General features: G+C 39.3%; 2 protein-coding genes across 3 annotated transcripts; both read left to right on the forward strand.

Annotated features, from left to right (window-relative positions):
• Positions 1 to 797: 797 nt before the first annotated feature.
• On the forward strand, positions 798 to 11,510 carry LOC120006469 (RNA polymerase II C-terminal domain phosphatase-like 1). 2 transcript variants are annotated; one of them, XM_038856520.1, is made up of 17 exons: positions 799 to 1,566; positions 2,810 to 3,286; positions 3,556 to 3,766; positions 3,943 to 4,100; positions 4,223 to 4,293; positions 4,461 to 4,566; positions 4,718 to 4,801; positions 5,261 to 5,848; positions 5,939 to 5,999; positions 6,607 to 6,737; positions 6,859 to 6,912; positions 7,573 to 7,669; positions 8,464 to 8,699; positions 8,784 to 8,867; positions 9,842 to 9,907; positions 9,994 to 10,067; positions 10,562 to 11,510. In XM_038856520.1, the coding sequence occupies exons 1-17, from the start codon at positions 1,210 to 1,212 to the stop codon at positions 10,665 to 10,667; spliced, it is 2,961 nt and encodes a 986-aa protein (XP_038712448.1). In that variant the 5' UTR covers positions 799 to 1,209; the 3' UTR covers positions 10,668 to 11,510. The 2 variants fall into 2 exon arrangements, 1 of the variants encoding a protein (XP_038712448.1); XR_005469995.1 differs by lacking the exon at positions 10,562 to 11,510 and having other exon boundaries at positions 798 to 1,566; positions 8,464 to 8,673; positions 9,994 to 10,064.
• Positions 11,511 to 11,685: 175 nt separating this feature from the next.
• On the forward strand, positions 11,686 to 15,378 carry LOC120006470 (clathrin light chain 1-like). Its single transcript, XM_038856522.1, has 3 exons — positions 11,686 to 12,339; positions 14,388 to 14,541; positions 14,648 to 15,378. The coding sequence occupies exons 1-3, from the start codon at positions 11,948 to 11,950 to the stop codon at positions 15,116 to 15,118; spliced, it is 1,017 nt and encodes a 338-aa protein (XP_038712450.1). The 5' UTR covers positions 11,686 to 11,947; the 3' UTR covers positions 15,119 to 15,378.
• The last annotated feature ends 520 nt before the right edge of the window (positions 15,379 to 15,898 follow it).

The raw sequence follows: 15,898 nt of genomic DNA on the forward strand, positions 1-15,898 counted from the left end.
CGAAAAGCATAAAACGACACGATTTTAACTTTATAAAATTAATTAAAAAATCCCAAATGGAACACTGCCGTCTTCATCTTCTAAAAAACACAAAACCCATATCTTCTACCTCCCTTTGTATTCCAATTGTGACTCAAAATGCTTATCAAACTCAAAAACAAGAATTTTCATCACAACATATTTTTCCTTTTTTTGTCATTGGATTTGGACTTGGGTCTTCTACGACAATCAAGTCATCACCTGAGATTAAACGACAAGCATCTTGATCAATGTTTACAAAACCAAAACCGGCCACAACTTACTTTAAACCTATTTTCCTGCCAAAGCCCAACTCGTAGGCCCATTAAAGCAAGTCCGTGCAAAGTGACATGGCAATTTCTTTGTAGCCATTTTTGGGAAGATCAAAGGTGTGACGTCAATATCCACAGCCACAGGCACATGAGAGGTCCACCAATCATGACACGCCACGTAGTATGTCTCCTTCATATTCTATTGATTACACGTACCCCACTAAAAAAGTTTGGCATCGACGTCTCTGATCTCGACACGTCACGACATCTGCAGTCTACCATACGATTGTGATGTTGGTTTTTGTTTTTTTTTAAATTCCACAAATAAATACATTTGCCATCTGAATGAATCAATCAACCTTGGACACATATACCTAATCTCATTGATTGTCAACCGATAGGTCCGATACAGCTCTCAATCTTAGTTTAAACTAGGATTAGTGTTAAGTACAATAAACCCCTTCACTGTTGATTTTTGTAATATTATTATCACCATACATCACGTATTACGCAATTGGAGTTGTGGTTTGTACTATTCTTGACCTTTCACCACTGTGGATCTAGGGTTTCGTTTTTGTCGTCTTTTGTTATTATTTCTCTATAGACTCTTGTTTTCATCACCAAACACAATCCCTAGCTGGCACCGCCATCATCACTGATTAAATCCCTGAGACGTGTAAATCTATCACTCAAACCTGTTGTGGAGGGTTTCGGATTGGAGCATCCATCACTGATCTTTGCTAAAAAAAATTTTGACCAAAAGAAACCCTAATTTTATTTCTCTCAACAACAGATCTAGGTCAGTTTTTTCCCCCTTTAATGGCAAAAAGGATCAAATTTAAAGCATTGTTGGTGACGGTCAAGATCATGTTCTTGACAGTAAGGAACAGAAACTCATCCAATTTTGTGTACTGACTTGATGAACAATTGGTTTTTGACCTCAAAGCGGAGTTTTTGGAGAGTAATGGACGGAAAGATGTATAAATCTGTGGTGTATAAAGGGGATGAGTTACTTGGAGAGGTGGAGATATATCCACAGCGACAGCTGCAGGAAGAAGAAGAAGAGGAGAACAAGAACAAGAAAATCATCGATGAATTGGCCGGGAGAGAAATCAGGATAAGCCACTTCTCTCAAGCCAGTGAGAGATGTCCACCCCTGGCGGTGCTTCATACCATTACGTCTAGTGGTGTTTGCTTCAAAATGGAGTCAAAGAACTCATCCTCACCCGACACGCTGCTGAATCTATTGCACTCCTCCTGTATCAGAGAGAACAAGGTATAGCATTAGCACAGAAACTCTAACTTGAGAAGGAACATTCAAATTAACAGATTAAAAAAATGGCTAGAAGAAGTAACGAAGTAAACCCTAATCCTTTCTATCGCAGAAATTCTGAACTGAAAAGGGATGAAAATAAAGGGCAAGATGCCCGGTTGATCTTACATTGTGACTGCCTCTAGACCCTTTGGGCAAGGATTTTGCAGTTATGTTGAAATTTTGCCCTTAATTTGTGTGAACCCTCTGAACTTGTTGATTTTTGGTCTGAACTGATTTTATAGCACTGTGAAATTTGCCTTCAAATTTTCTGTTAATATTATGGACTTCTTAAAATTTTGACCTGAACTCACTTTTGGGAATTGACTATTCTTGACGAATCCCCCAAACCCATTTCATGGAACTGTTGAAGCATTCTTTACAATTTAAGTTTAGCCATTGACACCAATTTGCTAGTGATTCCTCAACTTACCAACTTCGAACAGAAAAATGGACCAATTTTTATGGAATTTTGGACCAGAAGGATGCGGGTTTTTAAGTTCCACACTCCAATAAATGACAATACGTCAATTGGCTTTGATGATGAGATTTTTCAGATGATCTATATGGTAAGTGGATATGCAAATAATGTTGTCATTCCTTTGTTGAAGAAGGCTTTTGCTTGGAGATTGTTCTGGTGATGGTTATTTGAATACTGCATTTATGATCTAATCTAGAAATGTTGAAAGGAATAATCCTTAGTACTGGCATAAATTAGGTCTAGCTAACTGTGTGTATGTACAAGTCAGACCTAAATAGAAAGGACACAGGGATTATTGTAGGTGATTTCATGCCTTATGCTTGTTGTGGCAAGGTTTCAATACTGATGTGTTAAGAGTGTCATTCCAAAGAGGCTTGATTTAAGAGGAATGAACCAACTGGGTTAACCATGATAGTAGCTCCTCCTAATGTTGTTGTTCTGCTGATGATTTGAAAGTAACTGCTTTGATATTTCCTTATATTCTTGCTTTACATAAACACCTGTTCTTGAACATGGCATGCTACGTTATGAGGATAAATTTACATGATTTCCCCAACTTTATGTAATGTGAAACAAGAATGTTTCATATTTATGCTATTTTTAAAGAGGCCCGTTCTTTTTCTGTTTCAGTTTGTCCTTACTAGTTACTTCTATGATGCATGCATATCATGTTTGGCATGGTAGTTCTGCCAGCATAAGTGGTGATTGACGTTATGGTATTTACAGACTGCAGTGATGACTCTGGGAGGAGAGGAGCTCCATTTGGTTGCCATGTACTCCAGGAATAATGAAAAACAGTATCCATGTTTCTGGGGATTCAGTGTTGCAGCAGGACTGTATACTTCTTGTCTTGGCTTGCTGAATCTTAGATGTCTTGGCATTGTATTTGATCTGGATGAAACTCTCATAGTTGCAAATACAATGCGCTCATTCGAGGACAGAATTGAGGCATTACAGCGGAAAATAAATACTGAAATGGACCCACAACGCATCAGTGGCATGCTGGCTGAGGTCAAGCGTTATCAAGATGACAAGAGCATACTGAAGCAATACGCCGAAAATGATCAGGTTGTTGAGAATGGGAGGGTTGTCAAAGTTCAATCTGAAGTTGTTCCAGCTTTGTCAGATAACCATCAGCCTATGATTCGCCCACTTATACGATTGCAAGACAAGAATATTATTCTGACTCGTATCAATCCACAGGTATATATTTATGAGTTTTGAACTCTGTTTTTATTGCTTGTGGCAGTTTTGGAAGTATGCTGTCGTATCTACAGCATTGGCACAATATCATGCTTTAGAATTTCAGCATAGCTATGTGAAATCCTACATCAAGAGGCACAATCTTTGTGTTGTAACACCTACTTGACAGGCTAGACTGGGTTTGCAGGTGCCCCTGTTTTTTATATATGTTATTCTTATCCTATACAGAAACATGATAGCTTTTTTTTAATACTTTTGTATTTCTGCAGATTCGTGATACAAGTGTCCTTGTGAGATTGAGACCTGCCTGGGAGGATCTGCGATGCTATCTTACAGCAAGAGGACGCAAACGCTTTGAGGTTTATGTTTGTACAATGGCTGAGAGGGATTATGCTCTAGAAATGTGGAGGCTTCTTGATCCAGACTCAAATTTGATAAACTTGAAAGAACTATTGGATCGCATTGTGTGTGTTAAGTCAGGTAATGCCGAGATTGCCAATGGCTTCTGTTCTTTTGCAGTTGGTTAATGAGGCAGCTAATTGGTGCATAGCTTGTGGTTTGATTTATCTGCTCAGTTTTAACCCGTGCCTCCCCTTGTGTAGAGCATTGTGTTCTCTAGCCTTGAACTCCAATGACTTTGTATTCTATCTGAATAGGTTCAAGGAAGTCGTTGTTCAATGTCTTTCAACATGGATTATGCCATCCGAAGATGGCGTTGGTTATCGATGATCGCTTGAAAGTATGGGATGAAAAAGATCAACCTCGGGTTCATGTTGTTCCGGCATTCGCTCCATATTATGCTCCTCAAGCTGAAGTATGACCTCACTACATCTTGCACTGTTCACAGTTATATCGCAAGAAACTCTCATGTGCACTACTACATATTTGTAGTTTCTTAGGTGACATTCACTCATGATACATCTTTTTACTGTGCAGGCTAATAATGCTATTCCTGTCTTATGTGTCGCAAGAAATGTTGCTTGCAATGTCAGAGGAGGTTTTTTCAAGTAAGAATTTTTTTGATAGTGTTACCATAAGTAGTCAAATGTGTGCTACCAATATGTCACTGTTGAATCTGAACTTTGAGTCATTATCTCTACAATTTTTTATATATATATATACAAACAGAAATGGTATTCTATGTTGTGAAATGACCTTTTTAAACTCATAACAGAGAGTTTGACGAGGGCCTTCTCCAAAGAATTCCTGAAACTTCATATGAAGATGATGTTAAGGATGTTCCTTCTCCTCCTGATGTGAGCAACTATCTAGTTTCGGAGGTTCGTTTCTGGCAATGTTTGTGTTTTATTTATGTTCAATGGGTTGCTGCTTGTATTATTAGTTTTCCTATACCCATGCTTTTGCACCTTTTCCTTTCTGTTGTATAAGCCTAAGTCTGCTGTTAACTCTTAGCTATGTTGTGCTGTTCAGGATGATTCTTCTGTATCAAACGGGAATAGAGATTCTCTGTCTTTTGATGGCATGGCGGATGCCGAGGTTGAAAGACGAATGAAGGTGACTGCCATTTCTAGGATCTCATTGTTGAAGCACTTATTTAATGTAGGATTCATAAATATGGATGCATATTTCTAGTATTGCACAAATACATGCATGAGTCTTGATGCTGATATCTGGTGATTTCTTCTTCTTTTTTACCTCATTGCATCTTTCCATATGTGGTGGCTATATCAATTTGTTTATATTCATCATCAAATCCTTTTTCCCGACAATTTGGGATTGGCTTTTTGAATCCATGAGAGAAATCAATTTGAATCTACTTTGTGGATCTCTTTCGCCATTATTTCCTATGTGTCTTTTTTTTCTCCCTCTTTTTTCCTTTGCTATCCCCTAATATTAAATGTTTTTCTCACATATCTTATCTTCAAATAGCTGTATTCCTACCTTAGATTTAATGCATGCTTTAAACTTGAGGTATATTTCATTCTTAATGTACTTGTTCTTTTTAAAATTTAGGATGCACTTTTGGCTTCCTCAACAGTCTCCCCAGTTGTCACTCATCTGAATCCAAGACTTGCTCCTCCATTTCAGCATGCAATGGCATCTTCATCTGTCTCAGTTCCTCTCCCAGCTTCTCAGGCCCCGGTTGTTCCATTTTCTACTTTGCCGTTTCCTCAGGCTGCTCCATTGGTTAAACCATTGAGTCATGTTGGCCATCCTGAACCAAGCTTGCAGAGTTCTCCTGCTAGAGAAGAGGGTGAGGTACCAGAGTCAGAATTGGATCCTGATACTAGGAGGCGGCTCCTCATATTGCAACACGGGCAAGATATAAGAGATCATACTCCGAGTGAACCTCCATTTCCTGCAAGACCTCCAATACAAGTCTCAGTTCCACACACACAGCCACGTGGAAGCTGGTTCCCAGCAGAGGAGGAGATGAGCCCACAGCAACTGAACCGAGCTGTACCTAAAGAATTTGCTCTTGATTCTGAAATGATGCATATTGAGAAGCAACGATCTCGTCCTTCGCCTTTTTTCCCCAAGGTTGGGAATTCTATTCCATCTGGTAGAATTCTTCATGAAAATCAAATATTGCCTAAAGAGGTAATTAGTAATTGGTAGTGGCTGACTTCCGGCTATAAGTTTTAATACTGAAAAGTGAAATGTGAAGTGCTTTGTGATTCAATTCGGCAGGGACTTCCCAAAGATGATCGATTGAGGTTAAACCATACCTTGTCTAATCATTCTCTCTCAGGTGAGAAATCCCGCATGTTAATGTATATTGAGTTGTTTTTGTCAGTTGCTTTCATTGATGTGTCATCAAGAATAGTTAGTTGAGCATAAGCGGCAGAAGTTAGAGTTGCTTTTGCAGAAGTAATTCCTAGTGCCTGGCTTATTCTCAGCGGGCTTGTAACTTGGTTCCTATAGTAAGCCAGTTGCATAGGTGTATTGTTAAGCTCTTCTGGCATTAAAACTAATATCTGTTTCTCCAATGTGAGGGAATAACGAAGCAGTAACTATGAGGACAGAACTAGGATTTTTTTGCCAGTGACCCTACATGGTTCGGTGAAGCTGTAGCACTTAATAAAGTGGTTTGACTGAGCTACTGCTATTTCTTCAATTTCCTTTCTTTCATTGAGCCATTTTGAAAATTTAAGTCACACTTAGGTAGACTTGTATCAGTTATTGACTTCTTGATTGTTATTACTATATTTCAAGCTTCTGTGTTCATTTTTATGTAGTTTTGAGCATTTAAGCTGTCATTTTCAAATGCAAAGTTATGAGCAATCCTTTTAGCTAGTTTGTTCTGTATTAATATCTTCGTATAGGAGGTTTCTCATATATTGATGGCTCTGATTAAGGTGATGAGACCCCTACAGGTCATTCATCTTCCAGCAACAGGTATCTTGAGTTTGAATCCAGACGAGCTATTTCTGGCGCAGAAACTCCAGCTGGTGTTTTACAGGATATTGCCATGAAGTGTGGAACTAAGGTAATGGGAAGAAGGTCTATTGTAAGAGCAAGGTTTGAATTTAGTGTTGTTTTGTATGCATATATTTGTTTTGCATTCTATTCTAATTCATTCAATATCCATTTTACATGAATACTTGTAGGTGGAGTTCAAGCCAGGTTTGGTTGCAAGCAAGGACCTCCATTTCTCTGTTGAGGTTTACAAACTTTCCCTTGCATTATATCTTAGTTCACATGAGAGAATTTTGCCATCAGATGTGTGCTTATTTATTTTAGTCTGCTAGACTGCTACAAGATGGCCTTTTCATTGACAGGGTGACACAGTCGACTGTGTTTGCATTTGTTCCTTTTGTTTGAACTGCTGCTGTATTGGAATTTCAGTGTAAACTTTGAGATTATGCCCTTATATGCTGTTTTTAACAAGATGTTGTGAAATGTTGGGAGACGACTTGTCTTGGAGGGTGCATTGCATTTGGATCATATTCTTCCAAGTTGATTCATAACACCGTACACTAGTTTTGCTGTTTTATGTATTTATGATTTCCCAGAATGTTTATTTACAACACCGTATTAACCCAACTTTAATGCAAAAACATACTGCCATCATATTGGCCAGGGGGAGGACAAATTTCTATCCCTTGTGGTACGTCATACATGTGAAGAGGAACATTTAAGTTTTAGGCATGTGAATGTCTAAAAATCCAAGTTGTCCAGGCTTGATATTCCAATTTTAAATATTTTAGTTCTGGATATACACCTGCAAAGTCCGATGTAGCTTGATTTATGTTACTTTCTTCGTTCTTCATTCTGAAGTGAAATGCCATGATTACTTCATGCTTGACATTTGTTTCTTGTAGGCTTGGTTTGCGGGGGAGAAAGTTGGTGAAGGTATTGGCAGAACAAGGAGAGAAGCCCAACGCCAGGCAGCTGAGGTTTCTATCAAGAACTTGGCTAGTAAGTTCCCTTGTGGTTTTTTTAACCTTTTCTTGCCAGCATATTGTCCACAACATATTTTGGAGGCACTTTTCAAAATTCATGGGTTTCGTGCATGTTCTAGATGGTACTTGTGACAATATTTTCGGGGTTGGCTCTTCATGTTCTTATTATTTGCGGCAAATTTTATAATAAAACTCACTCTTGGATGCCAGAATTTATGTATAAAACATGAATTCAAAGATTTAATACAAAAGCATGGTGAACATATTGGTAGCAATTTGATTGGTTTGTCTTGACTCTTGAGGTATTTATAACGCGGACTTTTCTCTTTCAAAATGATCCAAAGTGTGGCATGATGGAGATTTACCAGGGTTAATCTATGGATCAGGAGAATAAATATCTATGTGCACCAGTTTTTGCTACTAAGTTTATGAAGGAGACAATAACAAGTGGTGGGAAAAAGGCCTAAGCTCCATCCTGTATTCCAAATCTGAATCACATTTTCAAAACCGTCATGTGAAAGCCTAACTAACTCAGTTTGTAATAATACCTTGAAAGCGAAATTAAATGCCCTTTTTGTGGAAGTCACCTGGTAGATTGGCGGCTTTTCAACTTTAGGGCTTAGATGGGGATTAGGGAGGCATTCAAATAAAAAGAGATGGGGATTAGTTAGATGGCTTATGCTAGTGATCAGATAAAGTTGCTAATTTCATTCCATTGATGGTTGCATGTTTTTAGTGTTCTTACACGAATTCTCCTTCCTTTGCATTTCCTTAATCTGATTATGAGCATTATGGACAATGTCTTTGCAGATATATATATGTCACGTGTTAAACCGGATACTGGATCTCCGAATGGGGATGTTAATAGGTTTCCTTTTGTCAGTGACAATGGTTTTTCGGGTAATGTACGTTCTTTTGGGAGTCAGTTCCTGCCTAAAGAAGAGTCTGCGTCATTTTCAACTGCATCGGAGCCATCTAGGTTTGCAGACCCTAGGTTGGAAGGCTCAAGGAAATCCACAGGTGCAGTCACCGCACTGAAAGAATTGGTGAGAATTCTAGGAACCTATCTTTGATTTTTTGTGTCTAGGTATTCTGATTACTATTGTGGTGTGAACATTTAATTTCTATAGTGCACGATGGAGGGCCTTGGTGTAGCTTTTCAAGTGCAGTCTCCACCTTCAGCAAATATGAAGAACAATGAAGTACATGCACAGGTTTGAACTTAACTAGATTTTGACTGACATTTTATGGAGTTGTTTCCCATTTATATTGAGTTTCAACATTCTAATGAAAGAGGTTTGTTTCCCATATTTAAGATCTAAAGAAAAGAAATGGATCAATATGTGAAGAGCCAAAAGAGTGCAAATCTTGGCATAGTGGTAAAATTGCTTCATGTTCAGGACATGAAAAGAATCTCTGTGCAATGTGGGGTAAGCTTGCGTATATATACCGTACGCAGACACCGTCGTGGTGGCATTTGTGCACTGGGTTTGACCTAACACGACATATAAGTTCAGGAGTTTCTTATGTTCATTCCATGAATCTCTACTTAAAAATTGAAAGCAGATATAACTTGTTTTCTAAGTACTTTTTTATTCTTAGATGCTTGAAAGGATGAACATGTGGCCTAGTGATACAGTTACTGGAGTGCAACTTAGAGGTCACGTGTTCAATTCCTAGAAAAAGTCTCTCCACATATCATGTGGGGTAAGGTATGCGTACATCTTGCATATCCCCTACCATACTCACTGGGTGGGAGCCTTGGCACGGGTGTTGTTTACTTTTTTCTACGCTTGGAAGGATGAAAAGCTCGGATATATGTCTATGATGGGTGTTCGATTGTCGCTGAGATATCCTTAGGAATAGGTCATTTGCTCATCTGTGTCTTTGCCTACGTGGACAATTGTACATTGCAGTCAATAATTGTATATATCATTTAAGCCAAATGATTGTTAGTCTCTGTGGAAACCTGTCACTTTTTCTAGTCAATTTTCGTTCAACATACATAACATGGCTCACCCACTTTAACACCATAGAATATAGGTCACTTTTGTGCAGAACTTTGAGAATGTATTCTAATTTATATTTTAGAATACAGATTTTTTGATAACTTTTTGGTGTCAGACCAACCAGTGGGTTTGCTTTTCCTCTACGAATTATAACAATTGTTTTTGATATTGTGTTATAGGTAGAAATTGACGGACAGGTTCTAGGGAAGGGAATTGGTTCAACATGGGAAGAAGCTAAGATGCAGGTATCACTTAATTGATATGCTTAAAGGTTTAAATACTGGAATGCCATATGTATATTTTCCTGAGGTACGAATTTACTATTCCTTAGGCTGCTGAGAAGGCCCTTGGAAGTCTAAGATCAATGCTTGGTCAGTACAGTCAGAAACGTCAGGGTTCCCCAAGGTGTGTTATTTTACCCACTGGCTGTATTTTTTTCCCTTGCCCCCATTGTCCTCGAGCTTCAAAAGCTGAGGTACCTGTCAGAACCATGAAGAATTTGTTCTTGGTGGGTTGGGGGCAGATTGTTGATTTTGTCTATGCTTTCTTCATTTTTTTCCCCTTATTGAGATTCTCTTGAACATGCCAAGTGTTAAGAAAGCTTCGTAAAATTTCTCTCTTTGAACTTTCATGTTGTTCATGCATGGTTTCTGTTGGCATAAGTGGCATCATGTGGTCAGAGCTTTTAACTGTTAAAGTTCCTCTTTTTTATCTTATTTGTTTTTCATTTCAGTAGAGAAAAAAAATGTGGAGATTCGTTTTCTTGATGAAATGTATGAATCTCGGACAAATTCTATCAGTTGTCTTTGTAATTCTTACTGCTTCTTCCATGCCTTTCTAAATAGACATGGATTTCCTGTTTCCATTTACTCATTATTTGTTTTCATGATGTTGATAAGGTCATTGCAAGGAATGCCTAGCAAACGTCTTAAGCCGGAGTTTCCACGTGTTCTACAGCGAATGCCTTCAGCCAGATATCCCAAGAATGAACCCGCCATTCCTTGAAAATTGCAATGTGCTTCTTCATCCCTTTTTGGTGTAGCAGCTGTTGTGAGATTTGTCCTGTACATATCATAGAAGGATGGGACAGATTGGATCCAGGACCACCGATTGACTGCTGGCCTACAAATTCATGGCAGTACTTAATTTGGAAATTGTGTGGATCTTGTACTGGGCCGGCCCTGATCGTCTTCCTTTCTGGTACTCAAAAAGGAAGTACGGGAAAGAAATGTGATGCTCTGATATTCGAATTTTGTGTTCCCAGTGCATGGTTCTTCATGTACAACAGATTAACAATTGGTGGTGCTGTCATTAAAGCTTTTCCTGGACTAAGTGCTGGAAGCCTCACCTAGAAAGATGAAGGTGGTCCAGTGTATGGGCTCACGGAGATGCTGCTGCCAGCGCCCATATCATGGATGGCTTTATTCTATGGTATTCTGACTTCAATATCATGAAGTATAGCATACTACAATGATCATCAAAGGCACTTCAGGATATGCAGCACTTGCTGTTAACCATAGACAGATTCGCCTAAGTTCTCTGGTTGTATTGACACCCCACCTGGCTGATGTTTTCTTGTTTTTGATGATTTTCACCTGACCTTGAAGGGGCCAATGTGGCACAAGTTTCTCTGTATATGATGATGTTCGGGAGATTTATACCTCTCAGACGTTTGATGCATCACGATAGCAACTTGTAGGTCTAGTGCTCTAGTCTCTGACCAGCTCTGGCCTCTGTGCATTGTAAGTTAGTACGCTACGTTTGGTAGGAAAAGTGGGAGGGTAAGTTAACCCTGTCGCGGAGATGGTAAAATAATTTGGCGATAGACTAGTTGGTTCTTTCTTCGAATATATAGTGTTCAGTGTTCGAGTCAAGAGTTTGAAGTTTGAACCAACTCGAGCCTCTATCTACATGGGGTTTGGTTCAGTTTTATCGGTTGTTACTTGTTAGTATGGTGGTGTTTGTATGTTTAGTTGTCCGAAAAGCATGTTGGAAAGATATTTATAGTGATACGTGCATGTGTTATAAGTACACACCCGATGGCTGTGGCTGCGGGTTCAGCACCAGCTTCCCACACCTGCTAAGTTTTACTCTTCAAGCGTGTCAACGACGTCGTTTGAGGTTCAAGTGTGTTTTACGCTTTTTATGGAAATTACTTTGTCCGCAACAGCCGTACTGTTCTAGAGAGAGAAACTCTGCGTTGTACAACAGAAATCTCCGTTTCTGGATAGAGAGAGAAAATCTAGGTGTGATCTTCTAGAGAGAGATATACAAGCAGAGGAAACATGGCTTCCTTCGATGAATTCAGCGTTGACGGAGAAGAGTCTAACTCCAACTACGGTTCTTACTCCAACTACGGATCCTACTCCAACTTCGCCCCTGGAGAAGACTTCCCCGGCGACCATCACAACGCTTCCGGAGGGTTCTTGGCTGATGGAGATGTCTCAGCAGACCACGTGCAGTCCCCGGAGATCTTCGGCTATGGATCTTCCTCCGCGGACGCTGATCCGAATCCTGGCTACTCGCAGTCTTCCTTTGCTTCAGTTCACGTGGAGAATGGAAACGGTAATGGCTACGGCGCGGGAAATAATGACATCTTCGCCTCAGATGGACCAGTGCTGCCACCGCCTGGCGAGATGGAACCAGAGGAAGGATACGCCCTTCGCGAATGGCGAAGGTACACGTTTGAAACTCCTTGATTTCACTGATTTATACGTTTTGTGAGTTCACTCTCGATTAGATCTGTTTGTTTGCTACTGAATTTGTTTAGATGTGTTGTGTTTTAGACCTCTTAGAGGTTCTTTTATGATACTTGTATGTTGTGTTGGTCGTGTTACTTGCCAAAATAAGATTTGGTCCTGTGCTGCTTAGCAATGTTTGGTTATGTTGGAAGCATCTATTATTATTAAACTTCCTTTTTCAATTCTTGATTTTAGTAGATAATGTTTTATCTGGGTGTTGTTCATGGTCTACTTCAGCACGATCTATATATAACTTAATGTTAATACTTGAACTTATTGACGATCTTATAGTTGCAATCTTCACTCATGGCTGGTTCTGGTGTGTGCAGAGTTTGAGTGTTTTTTGATGATCAGATCTCAGTGTTTATGGTCTCATTAGTTCATATACATCTCACTGATCTAAATGAATTTTCAATTTATGCGTCTTTATCTGTTCACGATTTGTTGTTTTTTTCCTTTGAAAAGTACGCAACCAGACTTCCTATATGTTATAATGTGCATGATTTTTGCATCCTAGTCAGAACGTGGATCTTGCTGGCTAAATATATGTTTGATTTTTCTTAGTGCTCAATTCACTCTGTAGGTTCTACCAATTTGGTTTGAGGTTTTCTATAATTGATCTTGTTAAGATGAGGTTGCTCATAGAAGGCCAAAACTTTCCACTGCTTGAATTGTTCTAGAAAATTACAGTTCAAATCTTGCACTTTCAATGATGCACCTTATCTGATACTGCTTACTATCATTTAAGATTTTCATAGATCTAAACATCATGTTGTTTATGTTTTTTCATGATCTGTATTAGCTACCTGCCAATTTGCTCTGTCAATTCAAGATTTCTATAGTACCAAAACGCAAGTTGTTGTCCCTACTCCCTACGGCTTTAGTTGCAAGCTGGAGTGAATGCTCTAGATGGTCCCCTTTAAGGAAAATTCCTTTGATGGCATTTTTCAGGACTTAAAGAAAGCCTTCTAAGACTTTTGTAGTAAAAATATTTTCTAAGATGCTTGTGAAAGGTGTTGGGCAACGCCTTGGCTTTTGATTAGTAGGTGAGTTGGGTTTGAGGAAGGTGGTTTACTGGCAACATCTCATCTCCCGGAGACGACTACAACTCACTTGACATATCTGTGGGCTCCATCGTGGATCACAGTGAGTAGGCTCTTGTTATCACTTCTGGTCTTTGTATAAGGTGGCTTGCCTACCACCACAACACGCAACCATACATGTAAGACTCAGAATTGAAAAAATGAGTGTTTGTGTGCGCATATGGTGCGAAACTGTGAATAGCTTCAATGATATATGGAGCTGAAATTTGTTTCATGGAACCCGTGATTATTTTTGGAACTTTAAAGGGACATCTGGGGAAGGAAGAGTGAATCTTCAGTGATTTTGCGGGCGCAAGGGAAAGTTGTGGAGTTCTGGTTAGCAATACTAATAATATTAAGGATGTGTATGTAGGAGCAGTAGCTAACTTAGAATCGGCAGGGGAGGTATATATACATAGAAGAATTTGCAATCACATTAGGTTTATATCACCTTATTCCTATTCCCTTCAGTTTTTAGTCTTTCTTCCATGAGTGACTTACTGAAGGGGTGTTTTTATATCTTCTGCTGAACCCATCTAAAGGGAGGTCTGCATCATTTTAGTACAAAGAAAGTCGAATCAATTTTATGGAGATATCCAGAGGTTAATGTATGTTACTATGTTACTCTCTTTCTAGGGGTATGCAGTGGAGGTTTTCATTGAATGACATATGGTGATAAGTTTATCTGATTTTGCATTACATGTAGCATTTTGAAATGATGGTGACCTCCCTTTACCATTCAATGAAAACCTCCCTCTTCTCATCCTATTTGGCTTGTGGCACAGTAAAACTCCCTCTTCTTCCATTTTTTAAGTTTGGAGTTTCATCCTTAGTTCTAGGTTATATTGAGTTGTTAGCCAATCGAATTTCTAATTTATAGAGCTTTGCTTTTTCTGATGCAGGCAAAATGCAATTTATCTTGAAGAGAAGGAGATGAAAGAAAAGGAATTGAGACTCCAGATAATTGAAGAAGCTGAGGAGTATAAACGGGCTTTTTATGAGAAAAGGAAGCTTAATGTAGAGACTAACAAGTCTAGTAATAGAGAAAAGGAGAAGGTAAGGTTCAAGGAGGATGTATTAACACTTTTTTTTTTTTAATTTTCCAAAAAGAAAGGTCTATCAATTTTTTATGACTCAAACATCTTGTTTGTATTTGGGGCAGCTATTCTTGGCCAATCAAGAGAAGTTCCACAAAGAGGCAGACAAACAATACTGGAAGACTATAGCAGAGCTTATTCCACATGAGGTTCCCAATATTGAGAAAAGGAGAGGCAAGAAAGATCAAGACAAGAAGCCATCAGTAACAGTCATCCAGGGTCCAAAGCCTGGGAAGCCCACCGATCTTTCAAGGTTGCGACATATACTTGTGAAGCTGAAGCATACACCCCCACCTCACATGATTCCACCCCCACCAGCGCCTGCAAAGGATACCAAAGACGCGAAGGATGGGAAAGATTCCAAAACTGGAAAGGGTACAGCGGTCAGTGCAGCTGCGTCTGCACCTAATGGGGCACCAGCATCTGCTGCTAAAGATGCCACCTTTGAGGGTTCTTCCAACTCAACCCCGCAAGAGGCTCCTGCTGCTGATGGCACTCAGCCTGCCTCTGCATCTGAGGCCACGCCGGCAGCCTGATTGCATACAATACCATACTAAAGCTCTACGTGCATTCTTTTTATTTCTCATATAAGAGGTGCTTTCTCTCTCAATTTTCTACATGTTAATGCTTCCTATCCATGTGATTTGTTTGCTGTGTAAGGATTAGGACTTACTGGCCGCACTGTTTCTTTGCTCTACTCCATTTATGACCTCAATTTTTGGACTCAAAACTGTATTTCGTGAGCAGATGATGAAGGCTCTAAAACAACTTTAATTTTTTTTTTCTTTTTTATTTGCTTGTTTGAATCCTTCACCTTGTGTTAGCTGATAAAGGAGTGGGGAAGGTGTTCGCAACAGCTTTTGTTTTTACATGATATTCGCTATATTTGTGGGAGTAATTGTACTCTTATCAATTGCGGAGCACAAGGGTTGAGGAAGAGGAAGTACGGACATAATTCCTGAACCACCTAATGTGATCAAATTTATACCCCTTGGGTAAGGGTTGAGGAAGCAAGGAGAAAGTCCTTAAACCACCAAGTATGATCGAAATTCCTTGATCACGGGCCGGGTTGCGGAGGGGCTTCAGAGTTTTTTTGTTTAATCTCATGGGTGAGGCTGGGCCAGGCCCGCTTAAATCATCGGGCTTCAGGTCTAAATGTCTTACTCAAGTCCGGTCTAAATGTGAATGAGCTCTTAATTTTATGGGTCTGGGATCCAGGGATAACCAGTGCACTTGGCTTGGCACCTGTTCCCAAATTTGGTCCACGAAAACATTTTTAAAATTTTAGAAAATTGGTTAACTTAAAATATAAGTAA

The sequence above is a fragment of the Tripterygium wilfordii genome, chromosome 9, assembly GCF_013401445.1.
Source record: "Tripterygium wilfordii isolate XIE 37 chromosome 9, ASM1340144v1, whole genome shotgun sequence".
In the NCBI taxonomy this organism is placed as follows: domain Eukaryota; kingdom Viridiplantae; phylum Streptophyta; class Magnoliopsida; order Celastrales; family Celastraceae; genus Tripterygium; species Tripterygium wilfordii.